Below are 14,343 nucleotides of genomic sequence, written 5' to 3' on the forward strand. Positions count from 1 at the left end.
TGAAGTGCACAAGTCGGGTCATTTCAATTGCATCAAGTTCCCCCAACCCCTTTTTCCTACTGCCCGCCGGGCTGTCCAGCGGCTGCCACACGGCATCAAGTCGAGAATGACTAACGACATTAGAGCCTTCAACTCTGCCTGCAAGGCTAATCAGATGATGAACGTGATACACAAAAGAGGGAGAGGGGGGGGGGTATCCCAATTGCGAGCTCGCATAGCATCCGAAATAAGACGGGAGTGATTTCAAGTAGACGCGTGCTGGACGACCGGCTACGATCTCTCTCAGCTCTACTGATTGGTCACTTGACCAAACGGCATCAAAATAATCTCTTTTTCTCGCCATTTGATTCGCTTCTAAATAATGGCCAAAACAAAAGAGTCAAAAGAGTTGCTTCCCCCCCACTGTTGGTAATAGGCTACATCTCCTCTTGTATTAGCCATCTAATCCGACTGGGCACGAGTCTCTATCTCGACAAGGCCGGCAGAGGCAATTGAACCGGCTTCGCGTTACACGTAACGGTCTTAGAGTACATTGCAGCCCATTACAGTCGCCATCGTTGTTGTTGTTGCTCAACAGATCCATAAGAAGGCCACCCAGGATACGGGGATCATCCATCATGATCCATCTGCTACTGGGTTGGAGTCGTGTCACACCAGCAGTCGAGTCCCTCCATCCACCGACACCTCCTGGCCAATGGTGATCGTCTTTTTTTATTCTTTTTCTCACCGGCTCCCATTACAGAGGGACTAGCCAGCATGCAGGATCGACAATGTTTTAAGAGTCTATAACAATAATAACAAGCACGTACACTATGTACAGGCCGTGGGAGGGGGGAGGCATTGAATCGAGCCCGGGCATGAGGTGCCAATTCCTTTCCCCTAGAGCAGCAGAGTCACTCGACCGAATTGTTGAATTCTCCGACGTCGTCTTATAGAGAGAGTCTCTCGTTTTTTGTTGGGTTTTCCACGTCGTTCGATAAAGTTGCAACAACAACAATATACAAAAAGAGAAGAGAAAAAGGGAGACCCAGGGCCACAACGAGCAGCTAAAGAAATCGATAGGCAGCAGCAGCCGACTGGTCTTTCAATGTCTGCTGCTGCTGCTGTTGCTGTGCTGTAGACCTATTGAACCGCGACCACCACCATCCATAAACAATGGGAGAGAAAACAGCAACACTTTTCACTGCAAGAGCAGCAGAAGCAGGAGAGCCTATTGTGTAACACGATTGGAAACTCGCAACTATTCCCAACGACGGGCTGGAAAAAACAAAATCGAAATTGGACGGCCAGGTTGTAAGTTGCAGGTTTAAGACGCCGTGAAATGTCTAAGCATCATTATATTCTGATCATTGTTTTACGACACTATCGCCCATCTGAAAAAAATGTGTAGCAGACGACTGGCCCCTACAGAAAAACCTTTTTTCTTATTTTGTTTTGTTTTTTTACTACTGGCACAATGTCACCGTCGTTATGCCGGGGAGCACTGCAGTTATGCACTTTGCATCCGCCGTAAGTGTCGTCGACGAAAAGAAGAAAAATAAAGAGCAGTCCAGAGAGACAACCAATAAAACTGCGCACGTTGTTGAGTCCTTATTAGGTTTTTGGAGTCTCTCTCTACTGGCAGGATCACTAAAAAGGGGGGGGGGGAGGGGGGGAGGGACAAGACTTGAAATACCAACACAACTTGCACCGCACGACGTCCATAAAGAAGAAGCTAGGAAAAGCTTTACGCTATCCAAAACATGTCCCGACTTTGCGGTAGTGGATTCTTGTTCGTCGGTCCTGCAGAGTTGACATCCCTCATCATCACGACACCCACTCGCTGATGCACTGGAGGCTGCCCTGGAGGGGAATTTCTGGTTATCCGCAGCATCAAAAGGATGTATGGAAACAATAGAAAACATGAAACAAAATCAAATCCGCCATTCAACCACGTTTCGTGCTAGGAAAGTCGGACGGTCATCAGCTCCGGCGTTTCATCAAAATGACTCCGCATCTCGGCTCTCATGTAATATAAAACTCTCTATTTCTGGATCAATCATCCGCCCACAGCAAACAGCAGAATAAAACAACAAAAGGAAACGCAATAAAATAAAAGTTTCGGAAAAAAAAAACCCGAATCCAGACAACAATCGATAAAAAGAACTCCTTTGACTCTATGTACGCACAGCGATTTCAAATGAAATAAAAGCTCAACAAGATCCGAATCAGCCGAAATACAATTGAATACTTGAAAAACAATACCGACACTCATTTGCGCTATCCATTTAGGCCGTAAAACTTTGAAGAAAGTTGAAAGAAAAGAAAAGAAAATCAACCCCGTAAAGTTGCCACACTGAAGAGTTTTTATAGGAGCAAGTTGGACGCGGTACATTGGATAATTGGATTCAGACCACCGAGTCGCTCGCTATAAGAGATTATAATCAATAGAAAGAAATCATGGAGTCCAACGTAAACAATTGTCAGGGAAAAAAAAAAGACTAGACGCAACTAATAGCGAGGCGAGCATCATTTGGCTGGGGCTTTATTTATGCTTCGATTCGGTTGCACATCCGTTTCTTTATAGATCACCTAATGGTATGTGTACTACTACACATACGGAAGAGGAGGACGACTAAATACGTAGCGCTGTAGGCCGGGTTCGCCCCCTGGGGGGTTGGGTGGTGGTGGGGATATATAACAGCAGTACAGTACAGTAGTGGCATCCTAATAATAGTAAGTAATAATAATAATAATAATAAGCCCTTCATACAACTGTGCGTATAGCCTACGGATCCGTACGTCATAGAAGATTACAATAACACATCACAGGCAAGTATCAGCTGCAACAATAGCCGGAGCAAGAGAGATATCTGGATCCGCAATTTTTGCACAGTCCTCCCAACCCAGTGCTGGTAATAGCGGATCGATATTCCCCCCAAGCTTCTATCATCATCTGCCTATAATTATCTGCAAGGCCCGGAAAGAATTCGGCGAACAGAGCTGGGGGGAAATGTCATCCGTCATCTCGGCACTGTCCACCATCTCTTCCATCTTATTCAATCAAATAAAAAGATATCCGTTATCCATTATGTCGTCTCTCTTCTGACGACTATGACAAAACAAAAAAGCCCTGCACTCGCAAAAGTCCCTCAGTGGCTTCAGTCGGATCTGATGGCAATAAAAACGGGGCCGTCCAGCACTCCCGCTCACTGACGGCGCAACACATTATGGACAGCATAGCGGGCAATACATAGGGGTTAAAATAAAATACAGACGACGGTACACATCACCATAAAGAAAAGAAAAGAAAAAAGTGCCAAAATCGATGGACCTCGCAACAGCCGAGTTTGAGCCAGTGCATGCCTAAGTGGATCTACTAGAGGCGTCAAGAGCGGGCGGCCTGCGCCCAGCAACTTTGGGCGCGCAAGTACTGTTGAGGATGGCTTTGATTGTTGGGTGGTGGTGACAGTTTCTTTTTTCTCTCTTACAACAACAAGACATGATAACACATACGAACCCTTCAGGCGACTTAAAAAAAAATAAGTCCGTGCCACCACTTTTTTAAATTTGTAGCAGACGCTTAGGCAACCACCCGACAATTCTTTTATGTCGTCGCCAAAGTTGAGAGCCTGGGCGGATGAAAACCGCCCAGCCTTTTTAAATTGGCGAATCGTTTTGGAAGGGGGGTGGGGAAATTGTCTTCAAGTCGAGTCGTTAAATTTACGGACAATTGGCAGATGGGTGGGAAAGGCCGAAAGAAAAGCGGCCGAGCCTCGGCCGAGTGAGTGAGCGACCGACGTCTGTCCGTCTCAATCGATCCGCGATTGACCTTTTATATGTAGCGGATGGGATTGGCGGAAGAAAAAAAGAGAAAAAAAGGGGGGAAAAAAAGAGCGTCCCACCCGACACACAAAATAGACTGGCTGGCCCCAATTCCCGTCTATAAATATACAGCACCACACGCGGATTGATCAGCAGTTGCTTTTCTTTTCTCCACCAGGGGCTGGCCGCCCCAGCACAAACTCACGCACTTACAAACACGCAATTGATAAGAAATGGACGTCCGACGAGGTAGGGACTGACGTTGATTCATTCATTCATTACGACACGTTAGCCGGAAAAAAAAGGGGAGAAATGTACAACTTTGTCAATGCCCTACGTGGACGGGCGCTATAGAAGGAAAATAAAGAAACGGAACGAGAAATATGATGGCGGCATCGGCCATCTATTTTGATTCATCATCCGACCCGACCCGACATTGCACACAAAAGATGCGGTTGCACATCTTTGCGGTGAGGTCCCAACTCGAGCAGGAGAGGAACTCGGCTGGGCTAGCACCCTAGTCGATCGTCTAGGGGTTCGAGAGCTAGGGGGGTGGTGACTGGTTGGTAGTCTAGAGTAGGTGGTACCTTGTCTCGGACGGTGGGATCGATTTCCTGCAGAGGTTTGCCGTACAAGTTGAGCGGGACGGGCTCGAAGGCGGCCGGCAGCGGGGCTCCGTCTTCGATCGGTCCCGTCTTGCTATTCCCGTTGCTGCTGCCCCCTCGCTCTCCGGCGACCTGACGCTGGACGTGGTGCTGCTGCTGGCCAGCCGCCGCCGCCGTCGGTATCGAACTGCTGCCACGCGATTCCACGCTCTGCTGGCGAGACTGTCGCAATCCGCCTGCTGCTCCGACTACTGTTGAAGCTGTTGTTGTTGTTGTTGTCGTTGGTACACTGACACTGCCACCACCACCGCCACTGCCACCACCACTTCCGCCGCCAACGATGGACACGACGACTCGTTGGTTGGGTCGGCTGCCCGGCTGCGGTTCGACACTTTGAGCACCTCCACTTGCACTGGCCGCACTAGCCGTTGCACCTGATCCAACACTCGCTCCACCACAGACGCCCCGGCCGGCCGAAGGTGAAGGCGACCTCGTACGCAATCCGCACGAGGCCGGCTTCAAATGGTGGTGGCCACTGGGACCACTTGCGGGACCACTTGCGGGACCGCCGTTGGGCTCCTCGAAACTGCAAGTTCGTCGTCCAGCAACGCGAAGAGGAACTGCTGCTGCTGCTGTTGGTGCGGGAGCAGCAGCGACGACGGGGGGCACCGTCAGAGACGAAGTGGACGACGACGACGACAGCGGCGGTTGTTGCGGCGATGAAAAAGATGCCGGGCACGTGCAGCTGCACGGCAGGGCGCCCTTGCCGCCGTCGGAAGCCGCCGGATGGTGTGGCGATCCGGCGATGGACGACGACGACAAAAGATCCTCGACCGATTGGCAGTGATGTTTCTTCTGTTTGACCAGCGGACCTCGGCGGGAACTGGCCCCGCTACTCTGACGGCTCGTCTTGGCCGTTTTCCTGTTGGTCGTCGTCGCGGTCGCCTCCGATTCGCTAGTCGTCGTCGTCGTTCCTTCCGGCGGCAGAGATGACATGTGCTGCGGAGGAGGAGAGGCGGCCGGAGACAAGGGCGACCTCATGGAAATGGCCAATAAATCTGCCCAGTCGGGCGGCAACTGCTCGGCCAGCGTTTGCGATGGATTGGCGGCGTGGAGCGGAGGCGGAGGCGGAGGACGACGACGCGGTTTGACAAAAGGCGAAGGAGCCGGTGGCGATCTCGTCTTGACCGTCAAGTGCGGCTTCTGCTCCTCGGGTGACCGCGCCCAGAACGGGTTGTTCAAAATGACAACAATCGATGGATCGTCTTCCTCCTCTTCCGCTTCCGCCTTCTCCTGTCGTCTCCTGGATCGACACAGTCGCTCTTCCTCCTCCTCTTCCGGACAGCATTTGGGTTTCTTTGGGCCTTTGGCCACTTCCATTTCTTCTTCTTCTTCTTCTTCGTTTGGCCAGGGCCGACCAGATGTCCAGGGAGTCACAAACAAGACGCGTCACGCGTTTCAACAAATAATTTATCGCCGCTCGGATGATTCATTCCAGTTCTTTGGGGTGCACTAGACGGCCAATCCCCCGCTCCATGACACACACGACTTGTCTCCACAGCGTGATGCTCCCACTCCGCCCGTCATCCACCGCCTTTCCGGAAGAGCCTGGGGCCGCTGCTGCAGACTCGAGTGGTTTGTGTCATCCCTATGTCACGAAATACAAGAATAGAGCGTCACGCTGCTGGGCAACAATCGAAAATTTCATTCACCGTCAACACCCCACACACACCACACACAACACAACACACACACACGCCCAACACTTTAGCGCCGGTTATCCGTTCGAGTTGCGGGCGGAGGGCGACAATGTCTCAAACATTTTCGGCCAGAGCCAATTCAACTGGTTGTGATGTGTGTCCGTCGCCTTCCGCTGGCCAAAACGAAACGTCAGAAAAACAATCAAGGGGGTCCATCGCTGTCTGTTTCTCATCCAGCAACGGGATCGGCCCTCACTTTCGGCGATCCTTTTTCTCGATTGCGGATGCAAAAGCGGAAGAAGAGACGACACGACGACTGCGGGACACACAAAATTCCGCAACACATCACAGGGTTCCAGCAAAGTGGATCGGACATCCCTTTTCCCTTCAGATATTTTTTCCACATCCAGCGGAAGAGACCGGCAAAAGGAAACGGGAGGAAGGAGAAGAGAAAACTTGGTCCAATGGTCGTCGTCGTCGTCGTCGTTTCGCCGGCCACACTTTCTGACGCAACTTTTTCTTCTTTTTTGGCTTTTTTCAAAATAAAACGACGACGAGGAGGGGACACTTTGACGCATCGATTAAACAACAAGGCGGCGGCGACGTCGACGACTTCCGTCGTGGCTGTTGATGGGAGCCGTTTGAAAACTCGGTCGACATCATGTCCTGCTGCTCTCTTTTTCTCTCAGCTAAACTTTGGGTCGTGCCATGTCGACAGACGAGAAAATGAACTAACCGAAAAATGTTTTGAAAAAACAACAAAACAAAAAAACGGACCCGCCGCCGAAGGACGACGGAATTATTTTCGCGGGGGTGGAAGCGGTTGCCGGTTGGGCGCTGTGATAAATAAATTGACCACCACCGCCGTCGTCGTCGTCGTCGTCATCAACACAGACGACGAAACCCCCAAAAACGACGTTACTCCCGTTGTGATGTCGAGCCAGGCACTGCGGACTATGCGGCAGAGCAACTCAATGGGAACGACAAGAACCGGCGGGTGGACGGGAGGGAAAAAAAGGGAGGGCCCCTGGCAGCGCAGCAGCAGCAGCAGCTCCAGCAGCTCCAGCACGAACGAAAGAGAGAAAAAGAAAAAAAGAGGTGGGCTGATGGAAGAAAAAACGAGTGGTACGTTCACTACTACTCTCTCTCTCTCTTGTACGTGTGTGTGTGTGTGTAGGGAAACTCGAGAGAGGCCCAAGCAACACACAAAACACTGTTGAACTATATATACGTGCACACACAAGAGTTGTGTGTTACTGCGGAGGAGGGTGCGCGCGCGCACGTTACTTTCATTTGACCAATTTTCGGGGTCACTTTTTTTGTGTTTCATTTTTCTACTTTGGGATTATTTGTGCGTGAAATTATTGAATGGAATTCATTGGCGGGCTGGGCATGGGTCAATAATTGAAAAGAGAAACTCTGGGTGGTCAATCTAAGGCCAGAAATCAGCCGACCAATATGATAAGCTAAAGTGTGTGTGGCTATATAAGTCGTCAAAGTCTCATCACATCTGAGGATCAGCCCAGCAGCAGCAGCATCCGCATCCGCAGTTGATATATTTATAGAAAGAGATGCACGGCTTATATGTACAATGGCAAGAGTGCGGCAGCCGGATCCACGTTCGGGAATCAATCCGACAGACAATCAAAAAGAAGAAAAAGGAAAGAAAGAGAGAGAGAATGGGAGAGCAATATAAATATGTAATCAGATCCCCCCTGGTCGCTGCTGTTGCTGACTCGGAAAAAATTGAGACTTACACACACTCTGGAGCCAGTCAGTTTCTTTCCTTTATTATTACTTAATAGTTATACCTCTTTCTTTTTGCTTGGAGAAGATCGGCAACCCATTAAAACTTGCGAACCAGAAGGAAGAAGACGAAGAAGAAGACGAAGAAAAAGGGCAACATCTTTGGCTCTATTCTCTCACGCATGAATGAGCTCGTCGAGCGGATGAACCTTTTCATCCAGACTCGGGAGACACTCGAAAGAGTTTCGTTTATTGGCAAGACAATCTCCTCCGACTTGACGATGTGCTCCATTATTATAATTATTCTACCAGCAGCAGCAGCAGCAGCAGTCTGACAAGGATGGCAGCAAAGCAGCCAACACACAATATGACTGCAATTCCACACTCGTTTCGACTCTCACCTTTGGCACGGACCGGGTGGGTGGGGGGAGTTATTCCGGCGTGCGTCTTCTTCCCATCGTACCAACGCCCACAGGAAGGATGGAAGAAACGTCTCGGTTATTCCCATAGACACACATGGCTGCTGTGTAGATAGTAGATAGATAGTTGCGATAAAACTTGTGTACACTTCTGCTGCTGGTGGTCTGGTGAAGACCAACTTCTTTAGAGACTAGGCGTGAATAATGTCACAAACTTTGGGGCCGGTAGATATATATCTACCGGCGTGCCTTTTACCTCTCTCCAGGGTCAAACGATCAATAAAACACTTTGATTAACACCCTATATACATTTATATGGCGCTGGGCGCAACTTGGCGCCAAGGTTAAAGTAATAACAATTTGAGCTCGTGAATTCAAAATCGAGAGAGTAAATGAAATGAAAAGAAGAGAAGCGGCCGCTTGAGGACATTCAAAAATTCGCGAAAGGAATTTTTAAAAAAAGAAAAAGGACGACCTGTCGTCAAAAAGTCAAAATTCAAAGTTGATGTATGGCGGCGGCGGCGGCGGCGGCGGCCTGCAACTCCCAAGTTGAGAGCAGCATGTGCATTTATAATGCCAAGTTGGCCTTTTGCAGCTCTTCACCCAAGTTTTATTCACTTGTTGGAAGGGCATCTATAAACTTGCAACCTAACCCACCTATTTATCTCTCTCTCTCTCCCCTCATATTTATGTACACACATCCACTGGAAGAGTGGGGGGAGGGATCGTTCTCAAGTGATCGATTAGAGATCAAACACCTTTATCTCCTTGGATCCCCTCTTCTTCTCTTTCATTCTTATTTTTTTAAATTCCATCGATTTCGGCACGCAAGAGCAAAAGGGCCATCGATCCTAGTCGATCAAGTCAAGTCATCTCGAAAACTAACCTTTTGAAAATTCGCGGGGGAAAAAAAAGAAGTTTGGCTCCTAGCGCCGGCGAATAATTGCATGGATTTCGTGTCAAAAAAAGGGGAAAAAAATGGAAGGATGGACTACTCAAGATTGCCACTGCAGCTCGCCAGATATAAAAAAAGGCGGCCCGACAGTCGAGTAGGCACCACCAGCCAATGTAAGAAGGAGGCTCATACACACAGACTATTAGGAGCTGCTGGATGGTGCAGAATAGAGTGGCCCAGCCACCGAAAAAGAAAAGAAAAAAAAAAGAAATGGCTAAGGGATTTCTCTGAATATAAATGCGCCATCCACTTCTTGTGCAGTTGCCACTGTAAAGAAGATCCTTTAAATGCGGCTTTTCACTCTGATGACTCTTTTGCTTTTAGGCGCTGGTGGCCCAACGGCGAAATAAAGAATGGAAACCAAAAAAAAAAAGGCAGCCCAGCATCATCAACACAGACAGTCGGACAGCAAAGCAGTCAAGAGGATCGTCTTGGATTTGTGTGTGTGTGTGCAGGAGCTGCCATAGGAGCCGGCCCGCAACGGAGGCAAAGGCGCAGGGCGGGGAGAGTTAACGGCGATGAGGATTAAGACTCTGCTGCTGCTGCTGCTGCTACCGTTTGGCTGTGCGCGTATTCTAAGCCGGGCGTGCATCTCCCAGCCGGCCAAATGACTGGCCCACCCCATCATTGCCAAGGCACTTGATTAGATATATCTAACGTGTGTACAACTACTCTCTACGAAGGATGCAGACAGGGGGCCTTTAACCGGCTCCTATCCTCGTCTATATGAACCTTTATCCTGAGACACCGCCATCAGGCTTACTATTACACAAAGTAGCCTATTGCTGCTCCTGCTCCTGCTGCTCCTGCACCGCCGTAGGCAACGCTATACATACACGACGTCTCTACACGCAGTCAAACGTCAATAATGCACACGACTCGGCTCATATAGAATAAAGAGCGAAGAGAGACGGTGGGCAAATAAAGACAAACACACACAACACACAAACAGTCTATGCAAATAATCCACACAGAGTCGCACAGAGGGCCCATCACCATAATTCGCCCGTCACTCGGAATCAACAACAACAACAACAGGACAGAAAAAAAGAGAGAGAGAGACGCAAAAGACGTTGTCAATCCAGGCCGGAATCGCTGCGACGAGAAGAAGAAGGGAAATGCGATAGACTGGCGCAGCATCACCATCCGTCATTTTCATGGACTGCCAAGAGAGAGAGAGAGACGACAAAAGAAGAAGAAGAAAAAGAAGAGCGACCTCAGCATTATTCAAATATTCAAATATGATATGTTGTATATCTAAATATTCACGAAAAACAAGCTCACCCCTTTTACTTATTCCCACCGACAAAAAAGGAGAGCGCAAAAGGCAAAAGAAATAGCCCGACAGTAGCAGCTAGAACATAGTTCTCCATAGTTTATACAGGCAGAGAGGGATGTGTATAGAGCTGGCCGATCGATGGCAGACTAGAAGAGACTTTGCCCGTCGGTTGGCAAAAAAATAAAATAAAAAATAAAAAAACAATTTTCAAAGAAAAAGAGAAATTCCTAGCTTTTCTTACAGTGTGTATCTCCACTGCTGTCGTTGATATTCTGCGGCCATTCATCTCGCCCCAAATCCCATCCGCCCTAACGTTAGTCGACTGGCGCAAATGTATCACTGGGCCGGTCACAATTTTCTTTCTTTCCCGCCCAGGGAGGAAATAAAGTATCGAGTTAGCGGTCGAGGGACCGGTTCGCTGTTCAACTGATGGCCAACCAAACAACCGGCCAAAGTCCAATCAAGTTGACTGGGTCAACTAGAGAGCACTCGGGCTGTCCTACCTGTCCTATCTGCTAGTATACGTTGATATATATATAATAGTATGGATCGCTTGGCTCCTGTCGTTGGGTGTCGTTGGCTCTGTAGGGATCGAGTGGACGGCCAGCAAACACGAAGACAGCAGCAGCAGCAGTTCAGGTCGCCCGGTTGATGCGCTAGAGTTGTGCATTATACCCTCCCCACAGGATAGGAACCTGGGGTGCTCCTGGGCGGACTGTGCTGGCCGCTGCATATCAAGAAAACCAAGTAGCGCACAGCAGATATAGTAGTAGGTTCCATACCTTGCCAACTGTCTCTTTGTAATATGGCTCCTACTTGCTCCTCCTAGTCCATCGCTGCTCAGCACACACGGACGGATCCGGCCTCCCCCCCCCTGAGCGGGCGAGTGTACAGAATGCGACAGAAAAAAAACACGCACCGACGACCAGGAGCCACAGACAAGTAGCAGAAACAGAAGAGTAGATTATAATTACGCCACGAGTTAAACAAAACGAATAAAGGAAAAAGGAACGAACAGCAAGCCGAACTCGAGCGGGCAGCTGCTGGGCCCATTGGGCCGACGTGACGCATCGCATCATCAAAAGATATCACAACAACAACTGGACGAAACAAAAAAGAAAAACAAACGAGAGAAAAAGTGGATTCGTACAGACGTGGCGTGATGAGATTATTAAGCAAACAGATGGAATTCCTTGTGCATTTGATTAATAATAATCAGAAAATAATGAACGACGTGACTCAAGAACGGGGAATAAAGAAACAACGGGACAAATCAACGCCAAGGCGACCCGTCTCTACCCCAAACGTCATTTTCCATTTCGTTCCTTTTCTCTCGCTCCTTTTGCAATCCCGAAATTCCGCGTGTCGAATCGATCAGGTCATGCGCATCAGTCGCGATTCCCGACCATATGAGTAGCTGTGAGCTACTTTATCGAGCACCACTCATGGATGCTCTCAAATATTAAGAGCCCACAGCCAGCATGTGTGTCTCCTGTCCATGTTGCCAATGCCACCAACTCTCCAGCAAGGTTCTCTCTAACAAATCAGAAATCAATCGACAGCGACAGCCAGGAGCTGGCCGATTTTCGGTGAATATTTCACCGTTTCATTTGGGGGACTGACCTGAAAATGCCCCAATCCCACAAGTTTGAACCCGGAATGAAACCCCGCCAAACATAAATTTGAATTTGGGCGAGCAGCAGCAGCTTGTTACAATCGATTCGCCGTCCCTTTGAATATTCCGCGGGCCGTGTGCGCGGATGATAAGTATGTACACACCACTCGGTGCAGCATGATGACTTGAGCGTCTTAACTGTCGAGCGACTTTGAACTTTGAATTGCGGCGAGTTTCCACTCGTCGTCACGGTCCAGCGGTTGACGTGTGCGCTGCTTGTAGATTGAGATTTCGACGTTGGGGATATATCAGTTGGAATTCCATTCGGGTTGGACGGCCCCGTGAATTCGATGAAATCAAACAAACGCCGACCTCTCGGCAGCAGCAAGGAGTTGCTAGTTGCCGTCGACGGCTGGGCAAACAGAAGCCGGGCGAAAGGGGAGTCGCCGTGAAAAGAAACGAGGCCGATTAAGAGAGTCGGTCGGTCGGTTGCAAGTGTATCGCATTGTCGGAAAACGAAACACAAAACCTCGTTAGCTTCCCGTTTTATCGACCACTGCTGCCGCACCCGTCGTGTGTGATGGCGTAAACCACTGCGTCCCGTCTCGTTTATTTTCCCCGGCACACCGTTAGAGAAGGCCCGCCCCAAACCTCCGCAATGTTGTCGTTTCCTTCCATCGATCCTGACTCGTGTTGTTCCCATTGTTTCATCATCAACAACAACTTCCTCACGACATTAGAAATAATTTCCAGACGTTTCAAATTCAATTTCCTGATCGCGGCGGATGAGTCGATGGAAGAAAACCCCCAAAAATAAATAAATAAAACAGAAAATGTCGGTCACCTCCTACACACGCAGACGTTCGGCCATTGCGTTATTGACCGGCCATTTTTTTCTTGTCCAGTCGGATAGAAAAACTGGCCAGTCATCATAACTATTCATGTAATACGAGCCCAGCAGAAATGTGGAGGGGGAAAAAAATGAACATAAAATGAAGATGTTCTTTAGTTTAATGAATTGTAGCCTTATAGGAGATGATAAGGAGCGCTGGCCGGCCGTCTATCACGCTGCAACGAACGCAAACATTGAAAAGTGGGCAAACGGCGAGCTGCCGCCTCCTGCGGATATAAACTCTCCAGCTATCCCGTGTAATTCTACACTGCGCCGTATTATATCCGACCACCACCACAAGTGGAGTGGCAGACCAAGTTTCACGTGCCCCAACACTCGGAGTTGGCCATATTTCTCCCAGGAGAAATGGGCAAAAAGATGAAACGGCTACAACCGATGTGTAGGTGAACTCTGAACGATAAAACAAATGACTGGCGATTCGCTAGTAGTGGGTATAAGAACAATAAAAAGTCGTCAATATCTGAGACAAGTTTTCCACCAACCCCCCGAAAAAAAGTTTAGTGCCACGTGGTCCAGCACGTGACGCCCTAGCACACAGCTAAGCACAATAAAAACGAAATGAAATAACAAGCCACGATGACACACGAAAAAAGCCGAAAAATTGCGAGTGCATCCTTCATTCAAAATCACATCCAATCTCCATGAATAACATAAGGGCTATTGGGAACGTGTAGACTACATAATGGTAATGAAAAAGACCGTTCTAATACTTGTATAAGCTTCTTCCCAAATTGAAAAAGAAAAATAAGTCAGAAACTCCATTCATCATCCATCGTGGCAGGCCCTGCCCTGCACCGTTCGGGAAATGAATATTAAATAGCTGCACGAGGTTTCTTCTTTCTTTCTCGTGTTTCATTAACGTAACATTCATCCAAAGTCTTTAAGGTCTTTGCACACACACACAACATGGCCGACTGCTGGTCGCTAGCCTACCTTCTTCTTTGCACATGTGCTGGTCGGGTTTATGGAATACAATCAAGTTAACACTAACCTTGATGAACGATGGCTGCTGACTCGTTTTCTTGTTTCACCTTCCAGTCGCTGCAGCCTCCAACCGTTTCCATCCATTTCCAACGAACACGACAAACAGACGAGGAGCTGCTGGTGGGCCATGGCTGTTGTTTCATTTGCAGCTGCTCTCTCACAGCGTCTCGCAGACGCGACACCCAATTAGTCACTGACAAATTCGCGCTTTGGTCACTGGCACAATAATTGCAAAAGGCCCAACACACACACTGCACGGACGAAAGAATTTCCTTTCATTAATGTAGAGAACAATGGGTCTCTCCCGCCACTAATGGCTGCCA

At 48.8% G+C, this 14,343-nt stretch overlaps 1 protein-coding gene across 2 annotated transcripts in view; it reads right to left on the reverse strand.

Moving 5' to 3' along the window:
• LOC124191262 (sodium channel protein 60E-like) overlaps positions 1-14,312 on the reverse strand; it is a 32,751-nt gene extending 18,439 nt beyond the window's left edge. Inside the window, exons 1-2 of one of the 2 annotated variants that reach the window (XM_046584366.1) lie at positions 14,028-14,312; positions 4,392-6,057 (exon numbers count right to left, since the gene is read on the reverse strand). In XM_046584366.1, coding sequence (XP_046440322.1) covers positions 4,392-5,789 — 1,398 coding nt within the window. In that variant the 5' untranslated portion in view covers positions 5,790-6,057; positions 14,028-14,312. The remainder of the gene's footprint in view (positions 1-4,391; positions 6,058-14,027) is intronic. The other variant, XM_046584367.1, reaches the window with a different exon arrangement.
• Between the last annotated feature and the right edge of the window lie 31 nt (positions 14,313-14,343).

The sequence above is a fragment of the Daphnia pulex genome, chromosome 3, assembly GCF_021134715.1.
Source record: "Daphnia pulex isolate KAP4 chromosome 3, ASM2113471v1".
Classification (NCBI taxonomy): Eukaryota; Metazoa; Arthropoda; class Branchiopoda; order Diplostraca; family Daphniidae; genus Daphnia; species Daphnia pulex.